This window comes from Diadema setosum, chromosome 10 (assembly GCF_964275005.1).
Source record: "Diadema setosum chromosome 10, eeDiaSeto1, whole genome shotgun sequence".
NCBI lineage: Eukaryota > Metazoa > Echinodermata > Echinoidea > Diadematoida > Diadematidae > Diadema > Diadema setosum.
Window position 1 is genome coordinate 31,193,798 of NC_092694.1, and position 27,884 is coordinate 31,221,681.

General features: G+C 40.9%; 2 protein-coding genes across 2 annotated transcripts in view; both read right to left on the bottom strand.

The window, feature by feature from the left end:
• Positions 1-25,959, bottom strand: part of LOC140234489 (uncharacterized) — a 51,827-nt gene extending 25,868 nt beyond the window's left edge. The window contains exons 1-5 of the mRNA XM_072314533.1: positions 25,617-25,959; positions 9,876-9,950; positions 5,718-5,798; positions 3,615-3,695; positions 27-193 (exon numbers count right to left, since the gene is read on the bottom strand). Coding sequence (XP_072170634.1) covers positions 27-193; positions 3,615-3,695; positions 5,718-5,798; positions 9,876-9,950; positions 25,617-25,807 — 595 coding nt within the window. The 5' untranslated portion in view covers positions 25,808-25,959. The remainder of the gene's footprint in view (positions 1-26; positions 194-3,614; positions 3,696-5,717; positions 5,799-9,875; positions 9,951-25,616) is intronic.
• The window catches only part of LOC140233670 (uncharacterized), a 173,559-nt gene that overhangs the window by 130,789 nt on the left and 14,886 nt on the right, over positions 1-27,884 (bottom strand). The window lies entirely within an intron of this gene.

Below are 27,884 nucleotides of genomic sequence, written 5' to 3' on the forward strand. Positions count from 1 at the left end.
TACACGTTTCTGGTGCTCTGCCTTACCGCACTCTTTTTGGAAGTCTTCGAAAGAAAACATGCTGCTCGAAAAATAATCTTTGTCGCAGCCCCTTATGGGGAGAATCCCGGACTTTTCCGTGATAAAGATTCGCCTTTCCGCAAGGATGTCGGGAAGTGTGCAATCACAGAGGAGGGAGTTCCCCCGTATCTCTCTGCAGAAGAGTTTAATAGGCGGGAATCAAAGAGGAAATTTTCAAACGTCTTTGTTGTTGTTGTTTCACATACAATCTGGGAAAATAGAGCTACAGAGAATTCCCGTTATAACGAATAAGCTTCTAACGAAATTCCCGTTATAACGAAACAAAAATGCAGGTCCAACAATTTTATCAAATTCTATCTTCATACACTTTATTTCTTCGGTTATAATGAAATTTCGATACAGCGAAAGAAAACTGATGGTCCCAAGGATCAATCCTGGGGCCCGTTTCATAACACTTGTCATCAGTGACAAGTTGTCATAGATGTGACAAGCTACTGAAATCCTTGCATCTGATTGGCTGAGAGCAAATTTGTCATAGAAATGTGGCAGTTGTCACAGATGACAAATTTTATGAAACGGGCCCCTGGACTTTGTTATAACGGGATTCCGAGTATAAAAGAAGAAATCCTCCCCAAAATAATCTACCCGTCACTTAATGTGCTTAATACCCCCACCTTAAAATGAGGGAGTCAACCCAAATTCACGAAGGTGGTACAAATGAATCCATGGTTTAAACCATGGACAACTAGAAATGCCGTTATGGCGACTGGTATGCCTCCGCCATAATGCATGGTTCTCCGAATAGGTCTATAGCACAATGTCTTGACAATGTGTGATGACAGTTTCACATAACTGGCAAAATATGAAAATGATAGGTTTGTCATAAATGCATTGAGTTTTCACTTTCCTTGAACTAGATTTGGATGAATGGCTATACTGTCTAAGAGTGCAGGTATTTGGGGATTTGAGGATTTCCATCCAACTTTTGACCCTTTTATAAGTTTAAAGGGGATGGCTAGTAACTGATCAGTGGGAATCAGTGGGAATGCTGGGGGATGATTGTTCCAATCCTTATGGGATTAATTTAAGAGTACATTATATATCTCTTGTTGTGTGAAAATTATTTGCTTCAAAATGGTCTCATATTCGAGTAATGTGCAGTTTAATGTTTCCAGGTTAGCATGCCTGTACAGTGACGGGGCATTTAGCTGCACATTACTTAAAGTGAAATTTAGCACTTTCACTTGACCTTTGACATTTTGACAAGAAACTGCCAAGAGAATCTGTATTGGGTAATACATGCATATACTAAGTTTCAAGAAAAAAACTTGCAGGCATTGCATAGATAAGAAAGAAATCATGACATTTTGATGAGTTGACCTCGACCTTTGACCCATGACCCCCTAAATTCATGATCACTTCCAGTCAGTACATGCATATATACTATACTAAGTTCCATGAAGATGTACCTTGGAAGTATTTGAGAGACATGGAGAAAAAGTGAAATTTTAACATTTTCACTTGACCTTTGACCCTTGACCTTTGACCTCGTGACCCAAAGCTCTCTCTGGGGAATATTTATTTGGTAGTTCATGTATTCACCAAATTTCAAGGAAATAATTTCAGACATTGCATAGATATAGGGAAAATAGTGAAATTTTGAGGATTTGACCTTGACCTTTTGACCTTTGACCTTGAGCATGTGCGCCCAAAAGTTGATAGGCACAACTTCGCCCACTCGTACATATACACGCCAAGTTTCATTAGGATACCTCTAACAGTTTTTTAGATACGCTGTCCACAAAATTGATTACCATACGGACGGAAGGACGGACGGACGGACAACCCGAAAACATAATGCCTCCGGCGACACTTCGTGGTGGAGGCATAAAAACCATGGAGCGCCAAGTGTCGAATGGAATATTTCGATTATTTAGATTATGTTTACTCATCTACGTACCACAATGGTCATGTGTGCCAAATTTCAAGCTAAATGCTCAAAGACTAAGGGAGTTAGCTGAATCCACAATATTATTGTAAAGACCCACATGCTTTTTAGGACCCACATGCTTTTTAGTAAAAAAAATCTGTTACCATGGCAACGCATTGTCCAGCACTGACGAAAGATTAAGTTTGCACATCTACATACTACAGTGGTCACGTGTGCCAAATTTCAAGTCAAATGCTCTAAGACTGAGGCAGTTAACTGAATCCACAATGTTTTTGTATGATTTTCATTCAAAATATGCTGTTACCATGGCAACGCATTGATCAACAATGACGAAAGAGTAAGTATTTACATCTACGTACCACAGTGGTCACATGTGCTAATTTTTGAGTCAAATGCTTAAAAACTGAGAGTTTTTGTATGATTGTAAAAAAAAAAAACCTGCTGTTGCCATGGCAACAGATTTATCGACGCACACATCAAATGTGTTTTGCATAACTACACATTACATTGATCGCATATCCCAAATTCAAACTAAATTGCTACAAAACTGAGGGAGTAGTTTCATCCACAACATTTTGTAAGATTTTTATGAAAATCTGCCGTTGCAATGGCAACGCATTTTCAAATTCTCATGAAGAAGGTGTCTTGCTCATCTGGGGCCCGTTGCACAAAAGTTACAATTATGGTAACTTTGCCATCCAATGGTAACTTCCATGGAATTCTTGATTTTGATTTGCAACGCATTATGCAATATTAACGAAAAAGGCGTCTTGCACATCTATCTTTGATAGCGGTCACACATGCCAAATTTGGGGTCAATTGCTCAAAAAATGAGGGTAGTTCGATTAACGACATTTTGTAAGATTGTTTTAAGATTTGCCGTTGCCATGGCAACTCATTACCCAACAGTAACGAAAAAGGTGTCCTGCACATCTTCCTTTGATAGCAGTCACACACGCTCAATTTGGGGTTAATTGCTCTAAAAATGAGAGAGTAGTTCGATCCAAAAAATGTGAAAATATGCCGTTGCCATAGCAACGCATTATGCGATACTCACGAAAACTGTGTCTTGCACATCTACCTTTGATTGCAGTCACACATGCCAAATTTGGGGTAAATTGCTCAAAAAATGAGAGAGAGGAGTTCGATACCGACCGACCGACCGACCTACCGGCCACGTGACCTCAGAGTGATTCCTATATACCCCCATACACACTTTGTGTGGGTGGGGGTATCAAGAAAATGTACCAGGGGGTGTTTCATAAAGCTGTTCTTAAAGTTACGAACGACTTACGAGCGACTGGTGATCAGTTCTTATGCTGAATTATGGAAATTCTGATAAGTAATGCACATCAGAAGTGATTACCAGTCGCTCGTAAGTTGTTCGTAACTTTACGAACAGCTTTATGAAACAGGGCCCCGGGCTAGTAATGCATTTATTTAGCACATACTCCAGTATAGTGTGTCCGATAGGACCATGTGCTGATTGCATAATGTATGATAAACGTTTCATTAAATAGATACCGCCAGTGCCGTATGTGGCACTGGATACCGCTATCTTAATAGTCATGATAATGTAGGCCATTGCCATTGTTACTATCATTTTCATCTTCATAATCGTTATTGTTGTGTCAGTACTCACATAGATTTCAAGGCTGGCAGATCCGCAAGCGCTTCCTCCAAGCCAAGTGGCGTCAGTCGATCCCTGGTTGTGCGGATGAATCTGACGACATATAGATGTACAGCGGCCATAAGTTACATCGACTTAAGAATCTTCATTAATTCCTTCCTTCCTTCCTTCCTTCATTCATTCATTCGTGTTCACTCATACATTGACACTACATTTTCCTACATAAACAAACGAATACGATTTTTTTTTTTCTGAAAATAAGTGCATAAATCAAAATTTCAATGAGCCATAGTCAAAATTTAAAAGTTTGCAAAACATTATTTTTTTAGTATATTATCATGTAAATGCTGGAAATGGGAGGGAGTACCAAAAAGGCAACAATTGAACGGTGCATTCCAACTTGATAATCCAAATTACATGGCATGAGAGTTACCATTATACATAACATTATATATAACAAACCTCAATTACACGAATATAGAACTTTACTACCCCAAAATAAACACCCTGGACTACTAAGCCAACAACAAGTCGCTGTCATGAAAAAAAAAAAAACTAAAAAAACTAGAAATGTCGCTACGGCGACTGGTGTATGCCTCCGCCATAATACATGGTTCTCCTAATAGGTCTATAGTACAATGTCTTGACAATGTGTGATGACAGTTTCACACAATTGGCAAAATATTAAAATGACAGGTTTGCCACAAATGTGCTGAATGTTCACTTTCCTAGAACTAGGTTCAATTGGATGAATGATTAAAACGTCAGAGTGCAGGTATTTGGGGGAACTGATGATTTTCACTTGACTTTTGACCCTTTTAGAAGTTTATGCATTGAGTAATTTTCAAGGTATTGAGAAAAGTATAATTTCAGTATCAAATGGTAAAATAGTATTATCGAAACCTGGCCTTTGACCTTTGACCCCACAGTTCCAAAGAGAATCACTGTTAGGTAGAACATGCATAAATATGTAAGTTTCATGACAATACCTTGAGTTATTTTTGAGATATGGAGGAAAAAGTGCAATTTAGCACTTTCACTTGACCTTTGACCTTTTGACCTTTGACCTTTTGGCAAGAAACTTCCAACAGAATTATATTGGGTTATACATGCATACATCAAGTTTTAAAAAAATCCTTCAGGCATTGCATAGATATAAGGAAAGTAGTTATATTTTGAGGAGTTGACCTTCACCTTTGACCCCTGACCTTTGACCCATGACCCCCAACCTCCCTAGATAATCACTGCCCATCGGTACAAGCATATATACTAAGTTCCATGAAGATACCTTGAACCAATTGCGAGATATGGAGAAAAACATGAAATTTCAATTTTTTTCACAAAATAACCTGTGACCTTTGACCTTTGACCCTGTGACCCTAAAATCCACACAAAGTATCATCCCCCAAGGATATACCCTCATACCAAGTTTGATGCAAAACCACCACACGGTTCTTGAGATATCGACAAAAACAAAACGGGACGGACGGACGTACGTACGGACGTACGGACGGACGGACGGACGGACGGACGGACGACCCGAAAACATAATGCCTCCGGCCACTTCGTTGGCGGAGGCATAAATAATAATAATAATAATAATAATAATAATAATGAATAAGAGAAAGAGAATTTGTGTTTGGTGTTCTTATTTAGCCGTTAGAAAAAAAAAAAAGAATACAGCAATACGGGTGACATTTAGACATATTATGTGATCATGGTGACTTGAAGAAAGGCCAATGATTCAACAGCCTGGACAATTTTACTTTGAATCACAAAAGGACTTGTTTGATTGATACATATTCTTTAGCAACCAAAGGAATTTTCTGATTTTGACCTTAATTGACCCAATTTGACTCCGACGAAAATTGTTGATATTTCGACAAGAGTTATCAAAGCTGAATTTGTCAAGTAACGTATTGACAAACAAAACTCAATGTCAAGCCTTTGTCTATGGTCTCCGAGCTAAACGCCTTTCCTCTATTACCTAATGCCAACATTTAAGCGTGCACACTATCGATCTCCACAGACGCTATCAAACATGTGCCTTCTTCAGTGATTTTCACTGGGTTTTTTTTTTTCATGGCAAAAGACACACTGGGCTGCAGAACTCACAATTTCTCGACGCGATCTAGACCATGAAAGAGGTGTTCCTTCATTTTGTCTTCCCGTCTTCGGGCATGGCCAGGGAAGATTCTGCAAGACAAGCACAAGGCGACAACAACAAATTACGATAAATGCCACGATTACAGAATATTTAGAGGGCACCAGGCACTCATTTGAACACAACAATACATTTTTTTAAATCAGGCATGGCTCTTAAGGTTGCAACGACGAATATCGTTTAGTCTGATTTCTATTGAAATTGCAATACGCAACTATAGCACACATGAGCTACTGTGAAGCTCCACTTTGTAAAGCTCTAAAAGAAAGTCAAGCTTGTCTAATTATTACCACTTTTCGACCTACTCAGAGTACCTCAATATTTTGTGATCTGCTAAGACTCTGTAGATTACGAGCATAATAGCACAGGCTCTTTTAATGGTATAAATTGTGACATTTCCGGGCCGAGTTCATAATAGCCATGAGCCAATGGGGTCTGGGCTTTCCCCTTCGTGTCTGAATCGAGACTAATTGCGATACAGCAACGAACACGTACGGTCGGAGGGGCCGCAGGCTCGGTCCAGCGATCACTGCTGTCACGCACACTGCGTTAGTCTATTTTCAGACACTGCTGAGAGGCAAACAGCGCGCGAGGCCTTGTCCAAAGGCTAAGTTCATAACAGATGTTGGGATAACAACTCTTGCTAGAATAGCAACTTCTCGTAGCAACAGCCAATCAGGAAGCTGGATTCGCGTCATTACCGTAAAATTACCATTCCAGTAAGAGTTGCTATCATAGCAAATTTTTATGAAATGAGACCCTGATTTGTTTCCTTTGGCGGCAGCAGTGGGAAAGTCACATAATTTGTCATCGCCTAGAAAACTCTTCATAAGATCGAAGAAGACATTCTCATAAGCTGTTTTAGGTAAGTTACTGTACGGAACACAGTGTAACTTAACTTAACTGATCATTTTTACTCAAACTAGAACTATCACTCAATGTTATTAATACCCCCACCTCTCTCTCTTCTTTCGATCTTTAAAATAACAACAACTCCCACCTAACACTGAGGGAGTTAATCACTATTGTAACCAGCAATTACTTTGTATGCTTTTTACTGAAAAAATAGAAACCATGGCAATGCATATTGTTTAACAATAGTCACATACAATGCGCCATATCTCAAGTCAAGTGCTCAAAACCTGGAGCATTAAAGATAAGTAAATAGGCAATTTCTATGATTTTCATTAAAAGAATGTTGCTACCATGGCGACACAATGTTTGACCTTAACAAAAATTGAAGTTTGCACAATGTATTATACATCACAGCCGTCACATGTGCTAAATTTCAAGTCAAATGCTCAAAAGGTGAGAGAGTTAGCTGAATTCATATTATCGCATAATTTTCATTCAAAATATGCTGTTACCATGGTAACACATTTTCAACGACGAAAACTCACGAAAGATAGATTTTGCACATCTAGGTATTACAGTGGTCACATGTGCCAAATTTGAAGCCAAATGCTCAAAGACTGAGGGAGTTAACTGAATCCACGTTGATTTTGTATGATTTTTCAACCAACATATGCTGTTACTATGGCAACGCATCATTCAACCAAGTTGTCAACAATGACGAAAGATTAAGTTTGCACATCTCTGTACCGTACTGGCCACATGTGCCAAAATTCAAACTAAATGCTGAAAGTCTGAGGCAGTAAGCTGAATCCACAATATTTTTGTATGCTCTTTAGTGAAAAAAAAAATGCTGTTACCATGGCAACACATTGTCTAACAATGACAAAAGATCAAGTTTGCACGTATCTACATACTATATCCGTCAAATGTAACAAATTTCAAGCCAAGTGCTCAAAGACTGAGGGATATAACTGAATCTACAGTATTTTTGTACGATTTTCATGCAAAATATACTGTTACAATAGCAACGCATTGTTCAACAACGACGAAAGATTAAGCTTGCACATCTCAGTACTACAGCCGTCACATTTGCCCACTTTCAGGCCATATGCTCAAAGACTGAGGGAATTAACTGAATCCATAATATTTTTGTATTCTTTTAAGTGAAAAAATGCTGTTATCATAACAACATATTGTTCGACATCGACAAAAGATGTGTTCTGCACATCTACAAAGAAGAAGAAGAAGAAATGAGAGAGTAGTTCGATCTACAACATTTGTCCCGGTGGTATACAGTAGTCGAATGCGTACGCGGGCGCACGGGGCAAGTTCCTTTAGAGACCTACGCTATCGACTCCTCTTTAGCGCTCACGCTTTGACCCATTTCCCCGAGTCCGAAGAAGTCCGATTCACTGTATTTATGGTCAGTGGTCTGAACACAGAGCGGCTCATGATTCGACTGAGGGGCAGGGGGATGACAGCTTTAGCAAACTTCTTTTGTGATGTCAAACTAAAAAGCACATAATATGCACGCACCTTAGCATTACTACAGACTGCGTGATGCGTAGAAAAGACAACGAAGGCAACATTACCTAGCAACACATACATTTTTACGCGCTTACCCTTGATGACAGCACAACTTCGGCAATCTTCGTATCAATGCTAACGGTATCATCAACAGCGCCCCCGCACCCACCGGGACTGTGCGCCTTTAAAAATCTGCCGTTACCATTGCAACGCATTATGCAATACTAACGAAAAAGGTGTGTTGCACATCTTCCTTTGATAGCGGTCACACATGCCAAATTTGGGATTAATTGCTCAAAAAATGAGAGAGTACATGTTCAATACACGAGTTTTTATGAAAATATGCCGTTACCATGGCAACATATACGATACTAACAAAAAAAGGCGTCTTGCACATCTACCTTTGATCGTGGTCACACATGTCAAATTTAGGGTCAATTGCTGAAAAAAAAAATAAGAGAGGAGTTCGATCCACTAGATTTTGCAACGGACCGACCGACCGACCGACCGGCCACCCGACCTCAAAGTGATTCCTCTACATCGTATATCCCCATACACACTATGTGTGGATAGGGGTATAGACCGATTCGGGTTCGTTGAGGGCAGCAGACAATTTGTGGCACTGGGCGCAGCCATAAGCTCATTTTGAGGTGTCTTAGCCGACCCCCCTCCTCTCCCCCACCCCACGGGCAACATGTTTATCGCGCACTTGTAACAAAGGTTCGCGCACTACGCAAGCATTCGCGCACTCAGTACGAGACGCCCATTGGCTAAAACAACCATGAATCAGTTTTTCATTCCGAGCGCGTGAGAGGGGTGGGGAGAGAGGAGGGGGGGGGGGGTCGGCTGAGACACCGCAGTAATGGCGCTGCCCATGCCAAAAATACACATAGCGCGTCACAGAATCGGTCTTTATAAAATGGGTTCAAGAATGTAGCCAATTGGAAGCGCTGAAATGAGTCACGTGTGCGTGCATTAATTTCTTAGTAAATGCACTAAGAAGAGTCTCTCTTCCACCTCCCTGGCCTGACGTACGTCACAATGTTTACACTAGCAGTGCGCACTCAATCAGTTGTTACAAGTGCGTCACGCGCTACTATACGCGCTGTCAATCCTGTAAACAACTTCTAGTTCGGGCCGCGGGCTGCCACAACAGCCGGCGGCTTTTCTTGTGCATAACACGTGGCGTACGTATACTCTTATACGTACGTACAGTACTTACGTGCGGGATTTCCGAGTGCCACCTGCGTAAATGTTTGGGACGAACATCTTCGGACATCTTGACTTTTGAGCGAGTGCTACATGTAGCTGACTGGTATTGACCCACAAAGGTACGTGAATAATGCTGTTAGTTTTCGACCCATTTTATAAAACAAATGATGCACAGGATTATTTCGTGGCGTTAGTGAAGGTGCGGCGCACTCTCGAGTATTGACAACGGTTGCAAACATGCACTCGGCTGCGCCTCGTGCATGTCGCACCATTGTCAATACTCTCGAGCGCGCCGCACCTTCACTAACACACTATATCCTGTGCATCATTTGTATAATAACAAGGGTAGTAAAATCAGGGAACTCTCTTATTGAGCTTGTTAACTGTGGCTTCTTTCAAGAGTGGACTGAGAGCCATTCCCATAGGAAAAGAGAGCTAATCGACCAAGTATTCAAATTAAGTACTGTATGTAAAGCATCCAAGCATACGACCTAATCTGAATTTATTATACTCACATCACCTCCTTCAATCTATCCCCCAGTGCATCAAAATACGGTTCAATGTCCTCGAACATAAGCCGATGAGTTTCCCTGCAAGAGAAAAGCATGATAGGAGAAAGAGAGTGAGAGAGAGAGCTCCAGCGGGATGGTGAAATATTGGTTGAACTAACACCATGGTTTTAAAGTGAAAATAAACATAGTTCTTGCACCAATTCATATGTATTTGCTTGCAATATAATTGTTATTATTATTATTATCATCATTATTATTATCATTATCATAGTGTACTTCTATAGCGCAACAATCAATCAAAAAGATGCTCATGGCGCTTTAAGTCTTCAAGGTTACGAAAAGAAAGAAGAAGAAAAGGAAATGTATGACATCTTCACTGTTTTTTTCCTTACAACATATTAAACAGATATGTTTTTAGAGATGTTTTAAATGATTCCACCGAGGATGACTGGCGATCAGTGACAGGGATATCTTCCAAACTGTTGGTCCAATGTGGGGAGAAAGAGTTTATTACCAATGCATGCATATCCTTAGTACAAATCGAAAGAGTCAACCAAGAAACTTACCTGGCCGACGCGATTTGCCGGGATGATGAGTTGTTTCAGAGTATTTTGAGATATTACCGACTATCATTCCAGAAGGATCCAGATTAACTCGATCTCAGGGACAACTCTGCCCTATTTCAGACATTATACGCAGTTTGCCATATTCTATACATGCCGCACGTTCCTTTTGTAGGCGCTCGCCTCCCGCTAAAGACGTCCTTTGATGCGGGCGTTGTATCAACTCGGCCCATTACTGCGACCAGCCAGAACGCGAAGCGTTCCCATACTACAACACTGTACAATGCAGACGGACAACTCGGCCCCGCCAGCAAAGTGAGGCCGAGTTGTCCCCGAGTCCGAGTTAGCCTGACCCCGATCGGGTAAGTTCTGAGACGCGAACATTTTTGGTTTAATATTTCGCATTTTCGTCGTTACCCAAAGAATATCTTGTTATTGCAGCGTTATTCCGCACATTTCTTAGGAATACGTGTACATTTTGGAGCGAAATGTGACAATTTTGCAGGCGTACCAAAACTAGAATCTAGATCTATGTTTTGCCTTAATAAAGCTTTAGAGAAGATTAGGGCCGAACCCGCGAAGGATAGAGTTGATGCTGGTGACCTGCACGACACCTCCTCCATTTTTTATTGTACAGTATCTCCAGATTCGCATTAAACACGTCCGAGTGACGACGCTCATTATTCATGTTATTTGGTCACGTTACCTAGTGTAAGGTAGTTTTATGTATGGCTGATATAGGTTATAACACCAGTAAGGGGTTTGTATGTAAGTTTGATAAATGTTGTAACACTGTATGTATAAACAGTGTGCCCAGCAGTAAGAAACTGTGTGTTACAACGGAATGAATAGAACCCAACTGAATAGGCTTTGGATTAACAATATAGCACTAGGATTAAGAATATAATACAGGGCACAGCATGTATAGCCCTATCTCTACTCCCCAAGTGAGTCAATCTTTTATATTAAAGCAGTACATTGTCCACATGTAACATACTGGTACAGCTATTAATTAACATGTCTGTAGTTATAGTAACCAGACTAATAAGCATAAACATAGATACAGTGTATATACAGTGTGACTAAGAGAACAGGGGCAGTCTGGATTTCCACATTCTTCAGGTGAGGACCTCAGATAAGCTAAAACCCTAGCCACCCCCCTCCGTTGGGTTACGGCTTTTATATTATATATGGGTTATATCGCACTTATACTTGACTGGATACTGTGAACTTGTTTCCATGTTCGAAGCATCTTGTGTTCAATAAACCTGCTGGTGGACTTCAAATAAATGTGTTACGTTCCATCATTGAACTGCTGTTGTTAACACTCACCACGCTACCTCTAAAATATTGAGTGTTACACTAGTATTACAGGAGTGCTGGTACATTTCATACTGCAAAAGTTTACTCCTAGGGTACTAACTAGCACTGACTAGAACTGCCTACACGCTTCTAGACAGTGGCGTAACTACGGGGGGAGGGGGGAGCATGCCCCCCCCCCCCCCCATCCGCTGGTAAAAAAAAAAAAAAAAAAAAAAAAAAAAAAAAAAAACCTTACCAAAATGGTGATTCAAGGGTTAGTAAACTGCTTTTTAAATCGACATGAAAGGGTGATCAACAAAAAAGATATCTATTCTCTAAGATTTCTTTTAACCATAGTTAAAGAGGTTAGACCTGTACCGGTTTTTTATTTTTTGTTCTTTTAATTCTAAAAGACCCAGCGGTGCAAACAGAATCAAAATTTCATAACGATTTAACCCGTAATTTCATGTTAAAAATTGAACTTTTTGGGTGAGAATTATGCTAATGAGCTGACGAGCCCGGATGTCGTGACGTCACAGGTGCCAACTATATCACTGAATATAAGCTCTCGCATACGCGTGCGTTAAATCGTACCGAGTAGCAGACGACGCTTATAGGCCCAATTTAGCTAGCAGGCGGCACTTGTGTACTGTCCTATTCATGCAGCTGTCTCAAATTTCGCTGAACCAAATCGCACCAAAATTACAGGATATACTTCTAAGCATATTTCAAAATACTGTCTTATATTTGAATGAAATCGGTAATCGAGAAGTAACAACATTGACGCCGACTTTCAAGTCGTCACTCAAAAAAAAACTCACTCTTCGCGAGAGATCATGGTAAACGCGACATGCACAATCTAGAACTGAAGTTAGCCGACTAGTACTTTGCGAACGGGGAATTTACGCGGGAACTAAACTAAAAAATGTCATGATTTTGGCGATTTGTGTGATTTACGAACTATATTTTTCATTCGACTTGGTTCAAATAATTTATAAATTGATTTTGTGCTCCCGATTACTTGAAAGATTTGTCTCATCATATTACATGGCTAACTTCAGTCAGTGCATGCGCAGGCAGGTAGGGCCTATGACCCGTCGCGATCACTCTTGTTTAGTCGTACAGAGCAGATTATTTTTAGCGACGACAGGAAAGTCGACAACTTCACTTACGCTTCCCGACTTGCGATTTGGTTCCAATTAGCGTGAGCAAGTGGACATGAGTCATAGCGTATTTCCTGTGATTTTGGTACAATTTGGTTCTGTGAATTTTGAGATATCTACATGGATATGGAAGTACGCTAGCACTATACCTACACCAGCGCTTGGATCGCGAAGCGGCGGCACTGTAGTATCTACGTGGTCAGCAGGGGTGTATCCAGGATTTTTTCTGGGGGTCGTGATCATAATTTTGTTGGACCTTTTCGCAATAGTATGCAAAGAAAATACAGGCGTATGCGCATGCATTCGAATGTTCCTGACTAGCTATAGGCCGTACAGAGGAAGTGTTTTGTTTTGTTTTTGTTTTGTTTTGTTTTTTTTTTGGGGGGGGGCAAGAGTATGTTCAATAATCTATGGAAAACACTGAATTGAGGGAGCAAATGAGCAGGATAAGATTGTGGGAATTACGTCACGCATTTGGAGAAGGTTTTTTGACTCCTTGCTGGTACCTGGTCTTTGTTGGTTTTTTTTTTTCTTTTAGGTTATGGTGGAAAGGCCCTCAGAAAAAAAAAAAATGTATTTTGCAAAAATGTGGACCTCCTGAAATTTGTTTGGTTTTTTTTTTTTTTTTTGGTTTTTTTTTTTTTTGGGGGGGGGGTCGTACGACCCTCACGACCTCCCCCCCCCCCCCTTTGCATACACCCATGGTAAGGCACTCTTCCGAGGTATGGGTCCTACTAAAACTAAACTAGAGTTCTAGATCTAGATCTAGTCCTTGGTGTTACGACCATCATGAGATTTATCTCGACTGCAAAACATTGGAAATCCATAAAGCAGATTAAATCACCTGAAAAATTCAGCACAGGAACAACAGTGCCTGCAGGACAAGGGTCCAGATCTAGATCTGGAGTCTGGGCCCCGTCTTATAAAGCCTTCAAATCAATCACAAGTCCCCAAATCAATCGCAACTTGCATTGCAGCACACAAAAACAACTTGTGACTGATTTCTACCACAAATCTTTATAAGACAGGCCCCAGGACTTTCGTCTGGACTTTCTTCAAGTTCTGGCAGCAGGGGTATGTATACTATAACGTTTACGCTGTGCCTATTAGCATGTGCACGTACAGCTGTCGACGGGGCGGCGAGTGAGTGTAGGGGCCTACAAATCAAGACTTGAACTGCCACGTAACGTTAGAATCTATTCGGTCCTTGACTGCTCACTAGTCCTAGTCCTAGTTCCAGTCTAGAGTCTATGTGTACTGGGTGCCGTTTTCTTCTAACTAGGCGTAAACCGTGATTGCCGTTGACTACCACTCAGTCCTCATCTTCGTTAGATAAGTTTGAACTGTCGAACCATTATCGCTCATCATATCAATGCATAGATCTAGTATATAGTTAGTGCAACGTTACTTACACACAGTTTTCTATGGGCAGCACGTTCGGACAATGATGCCAATTTCATTTTGCATATCTGGAATATTCCCCACAAATTTTATCTAAATAAACAGCTTTTGAAGAGATTCCTTTTAAGAATTAATTAATACTGTTTAACATGTTTATTTCAGCTCCATAATGCAATTTTATTAAATAACAGTTCTTGCAGTACTTCAGGTGAGATTTCATCAGTAAATTGACATGTGTAGTTCATTTTGCTAAAGTCGGAGGGTGGCACCTGTGACGTATGCCAAATTGTGTGGATCGTTCCTTGGCTTGCTCGTTTTCATTTTTTTCAAAAAATCATTACAGGCTTATCCTGGGTTTTAGAATCCTCTCTTTCCTGTTGTAGGCATCAAAAAATGTAAATTAGAATTATCAGACAATTAGAAAATGTCAGTACAGTTTTCTTTTAAGTGTGAAACATTGTTCAAAAAGCCCGGTGCCGACAAAAGATTGTGATTCAGCGTGATTCCTGGTTGGCATTCTGAATATAAGCAGGATGTGCGCAGTGTACTCAGAACATCCGAACGGCAAAAAGAGTCGCTGCAATGTTGCGCCATGTGATGTAGAATGTACACCTTTGGACCTTTAGGAGTAATACGCTTCGTTATATCAAAGCTGGATCATCGATTTTGCAGTGTTGCTTTACATACTAGTGTATGACTTGCATTGCCAATAATAAGACTTGACCTGGGCTATTTCCTAACTTTTCCATGTATATAAAACACACACACACACACACACACTCGCACAAACTCAAACAATATAGGGGATGCTCTAAAGTGCAGATTTTGGACATCCTTCCCCCGTTTGGTCACTTCGACGCCCCCTCGGTGGTCATACCTCCCCCAATCATGAACATAAACCGACACCCTTGACTACCCCTCTTAATTTCCAAAGCGAAAAAAAATATAGCTACAAACGGCTGTATTTTGACTGTAAAATGTCAAAATTTTCAACCCCGCTCGCTGCGCTCACTCGCATTTAATCGTTATGCCATTATCCTGATGTTTCTGTCAGTAATTACCAGCAGTTGCGCCCAATGCCCCCCCCCCCCTTAATTTCCAAAGCGAAAAGATATACAAACGGCAGTTTTGGGACTTTAAAATGACAACATTTTCAAGCTCGCTCGCTTTGCTCGCTCGCATTTAATCGTTATGCCATTCTCCTGATGTTGCTGCCAGTAATTTGTCGTTTCACACCGTCATTTCATAATCCATGTAAGGAAAACTTACAATGTTGCTAAATGACTGCGCTGTGGAATGTATCACATTCCGTTATGTATTGTAGTCCCCATTAAGTTTGCAGACTGACAGCACACGCACACATGTGCACACACACACACACACACACGCAATCACAAGCATACACTCCCTCAAAATTACTTTTCCACAAGGTGCCCCCCCCCCCCAATGTCTTGACCCACGGTACGCCACTGCGTCTAGACGTCTATTTCTTTAGGTTTCTAGACGCTTACATAAACGTATAACACATAGTAACAGTTTAATAGATCTAACGTTGTCGTTAGATTTACATTATAGTAGCAGTAGTAAATACCTAATGACTTCGAGGGTCACGAATTCGGCGGCGAACTTGCACTGCGTCCGCATGACGTTTAAGGGCCGACAAGGCGCATAAAACAAAAACTTTGCTATAAAGAGTCTAAAAGTTGGGGGTCTAGCACACGATTCGTATATTAATCTTCTTGTTCATTAACATTTTATGTAAGAATCTGACGTTACATACGCAATCACCCGGCATAAATTAAAGAGCCCGAGAAAGAGAGCCCGAGACTAGAGGATTCTTACTTTAGAGGATACCTAAATTTTGCTCCTAAAGTTTATCATAAATGGAACTAACGTTAGAACATAGGTCTAGACTCTAGCAGAGCTTCCAAGTCTCACGCGTTCTGCGTGAGACTCAAGCAATTAAAGGTACTAGCCCACATTTGTAAACCCACGAAAATCAAAACTGCATAAAACAGGTCCAATATGACTTCAAGTTCAAGTTATAACAGTAACATACCGCACCTGTTGCTCTTAGTTTGTCTATACCATTCGATAAAAGAGAGAAAATCATCGTTTTAAAATCAATTTTCAAACCGGGTCAACCCGACCCAAAATCGAATTACGAGCGCGGGCTAGCTACGTACTAACTGCGACCAGCCCCAACGTGCAGCGTTGGGGCTCTGCCGTTTTCGCATTCAGATCGAGGAGTTGTGCAAAACGGGTAACGTTTCGGCGCTATAATTATCTATTTCCTTAATTTTTCAACAAAAACTACTAGGAATACTTACATGGGTCGATTAAACCTAAGTGATTAATTTCGGCGACTGTTTGATGCATTTCATTGCTTATGATGCAGAAAATATTGTCTTATAACGCGAATATCTTCAGCTCACCGATGCTCACTGAAACAATCACTACCCTTGCACAGGCGCACAGCATGCATGCAGTGCAGTGCAATGAGAGCATGCGTAATGCGTACTAATGGATATAGCAGCAAGTCTCTCCACTGTTGCACTAGGGCAGGCCGCTTATTGCTCCTAAAAGCAATGTAGAAAATTATGCATTTTTTAGATAAATGGGTGAGAAAAACCAAGTCGAAAAGGTAATGTATTAATTGTCACTGTGTTTATGATAGAAATTCAGCCGTGCTTTATTTGTGAAGTCGCCGTGAATGTGGCAGTGATTTTTGCTCCCGCTCAGCTGCGAGGCAGCCGCCAGGACCGCGCCGCAAGGCGCCGTCTCCGGGGCTAGCTACTAGTACGTAGGGTTGGGGGTACCACGTATCGTCACCCTAAGGATCTGTAGCTTGTTTATTCTAAAAATATAATACAAATCCGCCTAATTCTTACCTCAAATATGCCATAAATACTGCAGTTTTGAATGTCGTGACCGTCTCGTTGATTATGAATCTCCGTTTTAAAATAGCGCAATTTTAGTGCGTGCGTTCCGTTTTCTTCGCGCAGCTAAAAAGGGAACCTTGCGATCGGCACCCCCTCTCCTCCATAGGTATACACGTGAATTTCACAGCATAGGTAATACACGTGAATTTCACAGGCCATAGGTAATACACGTGAATTTCACAGCCATGCGTCGTTACTGATCGGATGTGTAATTTTTAGCTTGGTTTGTTTGAGTTTGATTTTCGTTTCTTCGTTTTTATTGTTTTTATAGCTAATGACACTTAATCCCGCGCGTACTTTTTCGTTCTATACGCAAACAGCCATGATACGCAGGGTGTCAATGGGAAGGTGCCCTGTCGATAGGTGGTGCCCCAACCATACATGTAACTTACACACGTATCGCATGCAAGTAGTACGTACTTGGACCGGAGCTAGCGAGCGTTATACGCATGCATACGGTGCATTTTCATTTATTTTTATGAAAGTAATGGACTAATTGGAACGAAATTTTGCACAGGTGTTACTGCAATCATACCCAAACTCCATGCTAACTATGAGACCAATTGCTGCAGGTCTACAAATGTGGGCTAGTACCTTTAAGGTCCGTCTCACGATCTCACGCATGGCACCCATTTTTCTCACGCATCAGGAGCATGTTGTTGTTGTTGTTCATTTTCCATCTGTGAAGATGGCTGGATAGCCCATATTCAGCTACACTAAGCTGGTCTTCCATGGGGTCCAGTTGGATGTGGGGTAGGACCACTTCACCGGGTTAGACACCCTGCTCTTTGCGATGAATGAATGAAGCGGGATCTTTTACGTGCATGAGATGTGACTCTCTCATACACGGGACCTCCATTTTATGTCCTATCCGAGGGACAGAGTGTTTTGCCTCTTGTTAGAGGGGACGGTATGTTTACACACAACATTGCTCAGTCCAGACTCGGGTTCGAACCCGGGCCGCGTGATCGTGAGGCAGACGCGCTACCGACTGAGCCAACTCACCGCATAGCTTAAAGTATGGTGAACGAGACATTAAAATCAAGAAAATCATATAAAAGAAGGTATCAAAGCAGAGGGAAATGTCTCCTAAAACAGATTGTTAATGAGACATATTAAAAGATATTCGCGCGAATGAGAAATCGCGAGTTAAAACTGACTGATTTGCTTCACCGATATTCGCTCCGGAACAGCCGTCTTTTTCGGGCCCTAAAATATGACGTCACGAAATGAACAAAACCCTTTACGAGTGCAGCGGGACATCGAGGCCGCCATTCATAAAGCATGTATTTCTTGGTAAGTGGATGCAATATTTGGCCTGTCTTTAGTCGCATCTGCTTTCTCGGCTGAGACATTAAAACGTCAAATTTTTACCTTATATTGTACGGAAAGACTTTGAGTTTGACATCGAGAGTGAATTGAGTGATGACAGTGACAATAACACTGATATTGACAGTGGCAAAGTCAGGGTTGTAAAAGAAGCGAGGGAGAGGCGACGAATATGGAAGGCCGCTGCGGACATAACTCGTTTGGGGCATACATGGAAACAGGCATACGTATGCAACTGCCTCTGCCTGCGTATGCCCCAAACGAACCACGTCCGCAACGGCCCTCCATAGACGGAGCTCACTGTGTGGATGGAGTGCGTAGCACAGCGCACATTTCGTGACGTCATAATTTTGGTCACGAAATTTTGCCGTCAGAGCGGGTTCAGGTGGTCTAAAAAGGGTCTCAAAACACCATCTCTCCATCGTTCTGGAGATGTTTTTACCTTCTGAAAGCTAGTTATTCATATTCCTAGAGACTTAAGCTTTTCAGAAATGTATAAATTACCTTGTTTATGAATATCATCCTTTTTTTCTCGTTCACCATACTTTAAAGGATTAAAGTGAGAGTTGCAATTGAAAGCATATTTCCCTTTTGTCTTTCAAAATAAGTAAAAAATAGTCACTTGCGTACCGGTATGCACCAGCTTGCACCCTCCTACACCCTCCCCTCGCTCAGTCGCTTCGCTCCCTCGCTCACGCACATGCGCGCGCGCCGAGACGCCGAGTCACTAAAATCTCACTCATAATTCGAACTAGATTCTAACTTGAACTTATTAACTTGAACTTGGCATCTAGTCCTAGATTTAGATCTGGTAGAATCTATGCTCTAGACACTCTATCCTATTTGTCTAGACGCTCCAGTAGGCCCTAGATCTGTTAGGCCTTAAACGTTACCTGTGCTTACAGAATATAAATGGAACTAACGTTTTTCTATAAGGGTAGTACAGCATGGAGACGGACGCGATTGTATTTGAGCTCCAAAATCTTGCCAGAATTGTCTGTTTTATGCCTGTGGAGTGAACTTTTTTTTACCAAGATTCGACAATTTTCAGATGATGTTTCGTGATTATGATCATCTTTAGTGCAATTCCAGGACTAGTCTGTGGACCTGTTTGTGAAACTCTGACGATAAACCAGAATGACTCTCAGCCCAGATGTATGTCCCCCAGCCCAGATGCATGACTCTTTGTAAAGTGAGTATGCCGTGCCGTGATTATCTGCAACGATACGAGTGTGAGACCGATGTAATGATCTCGCCCTAATCAAGACTAGTGTTAAGTGTATGCCGTTTGACCAATTTTGCCGTATTACTTTCACCTACATAATAACTGTGTATTTGATATGAAGTCAGAGAAGGCAAAACTGAAAACGAACTCCTACAGAGGAACCCTTGGTGGAAAAGAATTCAGATGTAAATTGCCCAAGTATGTGACAACTGACAGCTTACGAACAGCAATTAGGCATCTGCACTGCTCCTATGAAAAATACGGCGGAAGTGGGAAGGATGGTTACATTAGCTACATGACTGATTTGCTAGGGCGTATTTTCCCAAGCCTCGAAAAGGGAATATGCAGTCATTTTGTACATGATACATTCGACTTTGAGAACATGGGACCTACATTAAGACAAGATGGCGCCATTGTAGCTGACTGCATTACCAAGCGAGACTCTAACAAAAGTCACACCGCCCTTGACAAAAGTGGGATTTCGAACGAAAAACGTCATGTCTTGTAAGAGCTGCAGCACAATCGTGGAGTCACTCTCTGCTCTTCGAGAACAAATGAACGTGATGAACCAAAGTAGATGCTTTTGTGTCCTGCAACAAAAATCCCGCCCAGAGCCTGTCTCACAATCACTCCAACTCAGCAAACAATACAGTCGGCGAGCAGCCCCTACCTGAGGAGGGAGCTGACCACCTGGACTCGCACCCCTCGCTTTCAACGGATGACAAACTTCAACAACAATTACACGACTACAGAGAAAAGCACCGCGCCCGTTATGCCACAATGAACACCAAATCCCAGGTGTCCGATCAACACCCGGAAATCGTCGATGTGTTGATATTTGGTGATTCTATGGTGAAAGCAATAAAGCCATCAAAACTGTCCAAAACACGCAGGATCCGGTGTAAAACCATCCCGGGAGCTAAGATCGAGAGCGCCTCAGATGTCGTTCTGTCTAACGCGTGTTCACTAAGTCCTAAGGAGATGATTCTGCACTTAGGGACGAACAACATCGTGGACGATGGAGCCGACGAGATCATTGCCAAAATCTCGTCCCTCGCAGATGAAGTCATCGAAAATAGCCCCTCGACGAAAATCACTGTGTCAACCATCATTCATCGCAAAAACGAATCTCGAGAGATGTCTCAGAAAGTCAACGCCGTCAACAATGAGCTCAAAGTTTTAGCCAATCAGCGCAAATGGGATATCATCGCAAACGACAACATCAGCCCCGATCCGCATATCAACAGAGATGGCGTCCACCTGAATGCTGTTGGAACCCGCGTCTTTGCCACAAACATCATCACGCACCTCCGGAATGAAACGCATCAGTGGAATATCACCAACACAAGGTCGCACCAACAACAGCAACAACAGCAATTCCAGCAGGATAAACAAGGAAATTGGCAACAACGCCTCTCCTACGCCAACGCCGCTAGAGACCAGGCTTCACATTTTCACATCACGGGCCGTCAGTGGACGAGACCAAGAGGACGGGTATTCTCCAGAGATTGGATAGACAGTTTACAAACCACTCACAGGCTGCTGAACCAGAGACCAATGTAGAAAACACCAATCGAATCTCTTCCACTGAAACAAAAGCAGAATCTGAGTTTTCATGTAAATATTACGAGCTTGAGGAAGGATCCTTCCCTCGTATCCCATGGTCGTGGTCTTAAAATAGGACATATTAATATTAACTCTCTTCCGGCAAAGATTTATGAGCTAAGATTCAGTCTAAAAAATAAACCATTTGATATTATTGCCATAAGTGAGTCCAAATGTGATAATACAATTGCTGACTCCGAGATTGATATAAATGATTACACGATCATCCGCAAAGATCGCAACAGACATGGCGGAGGTGTAGCCATATACGTTAGCAATACTTTGGTTATTAACAGTGTTAACAATGTTGAAAGTGATATCGAAGCAATCTGTATACAAACGGTAATAAAAGGTGGTAAGCCATTGGCTGTATGTGTTGTCTATAGGCCGCCAAATTCATTTCCAGATTTTTTTGATTCATTAAGTGATATGGTAGGCAATATTGTTACTCAAATGCATAATGATGTTATTATAGTTGGTGATTTCAACTGTAATAATGACCCCATCCAGGAATGATAGTACCTCAAATAATCTGCAGTTGATAATGTCAGGATTTTTATTTCATCAATTGGTTGACATCCCAACTCGAATAACACATTCTTCTAAATCTATTATTGATTTGATATTTTGCACTGATCCAGATAATCACAGTATTTCAGGAGTTTTTACTACGTCATTTAGTGATCATTATCTAGTGTTCACGGTGTATGGGGACGAGAGCCCCAAATCAGTTGAAAATACCATTGTATGGAGAGATTACAAAAACTTAAACAGTGAAGAGTTTTATAAGGCTCTCTCTGAGGAAAACTTCAGTATTATTTATAGTATGTGTGAAACAAATGAAGCATGGAAACTTTGGTACACCTTACTCATGAAAACTGTCAATGAGCACATCCCATATAAGAGGAAACGACTGATAATAATCCATGCCCTTGGATTACCGGATAAATCATTGCCTTAATGAACCGTCGTGATCATTTTCATAAAAAGGCTGGGATAACATTTTCCCAATCTCACTGGATTGAATACAAATCACTGAAAAAAAGTTGTGAAATGTGAACTAAAAAAAGCAAAATTTTATTATATGGAAGCTCTTATAAATAGTGATCAGTCAAACTCTAACGCAATGTGGAAAGTGTTAAAGAGTATCACCAACAAACAAGGAAGCAAAAATATAACTGACGGTGAATGGAAAAGATCTCTCCGAACCCAACGATGTTGCAAAATGTTTTAATAATCACTTTATTGATTCTGTTAATGATTTAGTACAAGAAATTAATGACGATGAAACCTCTCCGTCAGTTGTATCATCACTTTACAACAATTATGCAGAGAAAGATATCAAGTATGATTTACCCGTTGTTTCACGAGACTTTGTTGTAAAAATGATAAATGAACTTCCGTGCAAGAAAGCTACAGGATATAATGATATATCGGTCAAACTCCTTAAACGACTAATGCTCCTAATGTTATAGGTACACTGGTGCTTATATTAAATTTATCACTCCATCAGACTGGAAAATAGCAAGAGTTCAACCAATTCCAAAGTCAGCTGATAAACATTGTGTGGAAAATTATAGACCGATAGCAATTCTTTCCGTGCTCTCAAAAATTATTGAAAAAGCTGCTGCTTCGAGCTTCCTTAAATATTTGATAACAAATGATATATTATCACCAAATCAGTTTGGATTTCGTCCAAACCACTCCTGTGAGACTGCTTTACTTTGTATGGTTGACGAATGGTCCCGCCACGTAGACCAAGGGAATATGAACAGATTATGAACTCCCAAAATGTCGTACAGCCTTTTATCAAAAATCCTTTGTTTATGCAGGCTCAGAAAGCTGGAATAGGCTCCCCGAACCTGCCCGCTTCACAAATAGCATAGCATCATTTAAATACTACCTTAAACACACATAAAAGGGGTTGTTTAATCCCTGTCCCCGATCAATTGTCGAGCACCCATTGTTTGAGTATCTCATCACCTCTCCTCTCCCATCTCTTCTATAACGTACATGCGCTTCGGCCACAATATTGAAAGGAAGCAAATATTTTATCCCTCTAAGGAGCAGATGTTGCATGATTGAATGAACTGATTCTAAAGTGTGTTGAGGGCAATTAAAAATATTGTACTGATAATTAAAGGGACCTCTGTTTATAACACACATTACCTCGCGGTAGGACAGCGGGATGAGTTGCAGCCGCCAAATAGATATTGAATCATTTCCTCTCATCTTTTTAGATGTTATTTTGTTTTATCGTATTTCCAGATATTTGTATATGTGCATTCACTTCATTTTATGTTTGACTATATAACGTGTCCCGTTGCTAATCTGCCACAATTATCTATTTTTAAACAAATTGTGTGTGTGTGTGTGTGTTTTTTTTTTTGTTTTTTTTATCGTTGGTGCTGTTAACGTTGTTGATGTTGTTGTTCATGTTTCATGGATTTTTACGAAAACAGAGCCCTGAGGAAGACCGACAGCTAGTCTATTTTAAATCTGTATGATTGTATAATATTATTTTATTTAGATATCTGATGTGTGTGATTACTTTATATTGTTTTGAAATGTGATATTTTATACTGTTTATATATTTCATGCTGATCAGGCTACTCTGGATAAAGAATTGCAATAAATAAATAGATAAATAAATAAATCGATATTGCGAATTCTCTTCGAACATTTTTGCGCCTGCTGACAACGCTGAGTTAAACCAGAAAATTGCGCTGAATTCCTTTTTCTTTTTGTTTTGTTTTGTTTTGTTTTTGCTTGAAAGCTGAATAAACCTGGAAGTGACACCAGAAATATTTTGCGCCATTCCCCCCCCCCCCCCTTTACAGAATTCCAGAATCCTCCCCTGAGAAGAAGACGGAACGACCTCCCCGGTGATACACTGTCCATATTGATCTATCAAAAACGTAGAATAACTTTACGTTCATGAGCCTTTGTTACTTGAACGTAATACCCATAAAAGTCAGAGGTAAAACAACATATTTTACCCACCTTGATTAAAAAGAAATTGTGGGTAATTTCATTAAGTCATGTATGCGAAGGGTACATATTTTTGTTCTCTTTGAACCCTGGTGCTTCTATCGTTAATGTTTCTTCCGTACGAAAATGTAGGGTTTTGTCATTTTGTTCTTGAGGGCAATTAAAAATATTGTACTGATGATTAAAGGGACCTCTGTTTATAACACACATTACCTTGCGGTAGAACAGCGGGATGAGTTGCAGCCGCCAAATAGATATTGAATCATTTCCTCTCATCTTTATCGTATTTCCAGATATTTGTATATGTGTATTCACTTCATTTTATGTTTGACTGTATTACGTGTCCCGTTGCTAATCTGCCACAATTATCTATTTTTAAACAAATTGTGTGTGTGTGTGTGTTTGGTTGTTTTTTTTATCGTTGGTGCTGTTAACGTTGTTGATGTTGTTGTTCATGTTTCATGGATTTTTACGAAAACAGAGCCCTGAGGAAGACCGGCAGCTATAGTCTATTTTAAATCTGTATGATTGTATGATATTATTTCATTTAGATATCTGATGTGTGTGATTACTTTATATTGTTTTGAAATGTGATATTTCATACTGTTTATATATTTCATGCTGATCAGGCTATTCTGGATAAAATATTGCAATAAATAAATAAATAAATAAATAAATACCACTGATCTTAGGGGAGGATCTCATTTAACGTTACACATCAAGTTATGCCCATATTCTAACCTAGCGTCTATACTAGGCCTACTAGTACCGTGTGGGCCCTATGTCCTAAGCTGGGAGAAAGATAAGGATCTCAGACTCTGACGTCATATCTCATTTCTCCGCCCGAGTCCTACTCGTTGAATTACAGAATGGGGGCCTACCAATCGCGTAAAATAGGAGCAAGACTCCAGGAATACAGATCCTGAATATCCACCCCAGGGGGCAGTCTATGAAGCATTTGGGTTGTCTGACAAAGTTGTCGGAAAAAAATTGCTCTCGGCCAATCAGATGCAATCAGATGTAATTATCTAATGTTAGATCTAACTGTACGTGTTAGCTAGTGTTTACTGTTAGAGTCTAGCAACACTCAACAGTTTATCAGAAAAATATCCGACCAAAATGCTTCATGAAAAATACCCCCAGGAGTTGAATTCTAAACACAATGATGATAATACGTGTTTACTCTATAATCCGGCCCGTAGGTCTATAACCATGTTACTTACAATGAAGTGATTGTCCGCTCTACAAAAACCGGACGGTCGTTCGAGAACCTGTACGACGTGCTGCAGACGGCCCTGAACTTGTTGCCGCCGACGCACCTGCATCCTCTTGCGCAAGAGTACACACCGGTGAAGAACGAAGCGATGATGGTCATGAGGAGGAAGGGTACAGCGATGTTCCTAATCCTAGCCATCTTTCGCGATGATATGAAGAGAAATTCGAGACTAGTCGGTACCGCAAGATGATTCTTCCACTCAGGAGTTCTAACGTTAGGTCGCGTCGTTCCCCATCAGTCAAACTTGGCAGTTGCGAGGAAGATCAAGAAGACGGGTACCGGGTGCGGTGCATAGTACAACACAAAATAAATGGGATCCTGGAAAACAGCTGTGATATGAAGACATGCATCGCGCGCGCGCGTCGTGTAAAACAAGGTAATGCGCGCACTACTGAATATGGCGCAGGCATAGAGATGTACGTACGTATGATACAGCTCTATTGGCGCAGGTCATTTCCTTGGATACAGACTGCATAGTAGCATAGAGCTGTATGCATAATTAGTCAGTCAGACCGCAACACCCTGAAAAGCCTTCGCATTTATCGTACGCGTATAGAGTTGATGCATGGACCTCGCGGACATGAATACGTAATGAGCTGGAAGACCACATTTTTAGAGTCCCTGTAAATCTAAACGACGTTACCAATTTACATTTCAATACATCGATAAAAAGCTGAAGAGTTGTACTTTGATGACATTCGACCACTTGAAAGGTTGTTACATACAAAATATACTGAACAAGGAAATTATGAAACATAGAATTTGCATATTTTTCATTTTTCTTTGAGGGTACACTAGATCAATCAAATAAACGTGGACCAAAATGGAAGAAGTATAAAATGAAAGAGAAAATATTATACTATGAAAATATAATGACTTCATGTGGACTGATTCTTGGAACGGGTCAGGTGATCGAATAAATCATTGCATTGTACAATTAATTTTTGACGAGATTTCAGTTTGCCGCGAATGCGCGTACCTGATTGGTTAATTCCCTCTGAGTGGAGAGTAAGAACGGCGCGGAAGGACGAGGGATTCCACTAGAATTATTCTGTGGCTTTAATATGTTTGTATATAGTGAGTTGTTATATTACATGTCTTAACTTGCCTTTTCACGGGTCTTATTATACAAGCTTGCTTTTCTAAGACCCCTCCACTTTACATCTATAATGCATCATGGGTGTATGCAAGGGGGGTCGGGAGGGTCGTACGACCCCCCCCCCCCCAAATTTTCAAAAGGTCCACTTTTTGTAAAAGACATTTTTGTTTTTTGAGGGCATTTTACCCTATCTACAACAGGAAAAAAAGTGACCAGGTGGTGTTTCAGCAAATTGTCAAAAACCTCGTGAATTTCGTAACTTAGTTTTAATATGCCATACCTTATTTCTAAGCCGCACTGCCATGCCGAAAAAGTCACTTTTGTATGCACCAAATGGCCCCATCTTAAAATATAAAATTCAAAAACTCCCTACCGTGGGAGGCAGTCAGGCACAGGCGCAGAAAACTGCGCCTCCCGCCAGGCGCAGAAAACTGCTACTTTGGGGTTATCCGCCCGAGCGCCGAGCAAGTGTGCCCGCTACAATCGATTCTCGTAGTTTCCGCGAACAGTCGGTTCCATTGATATCGTCTGTGTACCAGGCGCCCGTTACTGCTTTTTACTGATTTGCAGTGCACTAAGTACTAGATATGCAAGACAAATTGCCAAAACACGATAGTATGTATGTGTATACTGCACTGTATCACCATAATTATATCGAAATACAGCATGCATCAGGCACATCCAGAGCCACACGCTCTCACCAACAAACACCATGCGCTATATAGGTCTCTCCACACTGACCATAGCTCATTTATAAATCAAGAAATAGGCTAGTGAGATTGAGAATGAAGTAGGAGTCATTGGGATTACCTTGCTGTTACGATGTTACGCTGTTCTGCTTCCTTTGCAGAATCATCTGCAATTAACTCTGATAACTCATGTTTAACTATATGTGCTCTCTTGTATAACTCTGTCTCTCTGGAATCTAATCTAAAACTGCAATACCTATCGCATAGCCCCTGCCTCTGTGCTTTGCCCATGGTCAGTTCAAGACCAGGGAGGTACGAGGTAGGCCCCACAGAGAGCCTGGCCGCACTTTCACAACACTTTCCTTGTTTTAAACTGCTGCCCTATGTTTACTCAACAGAGATAAGAACCCAACCTGCCGGGGAGAGT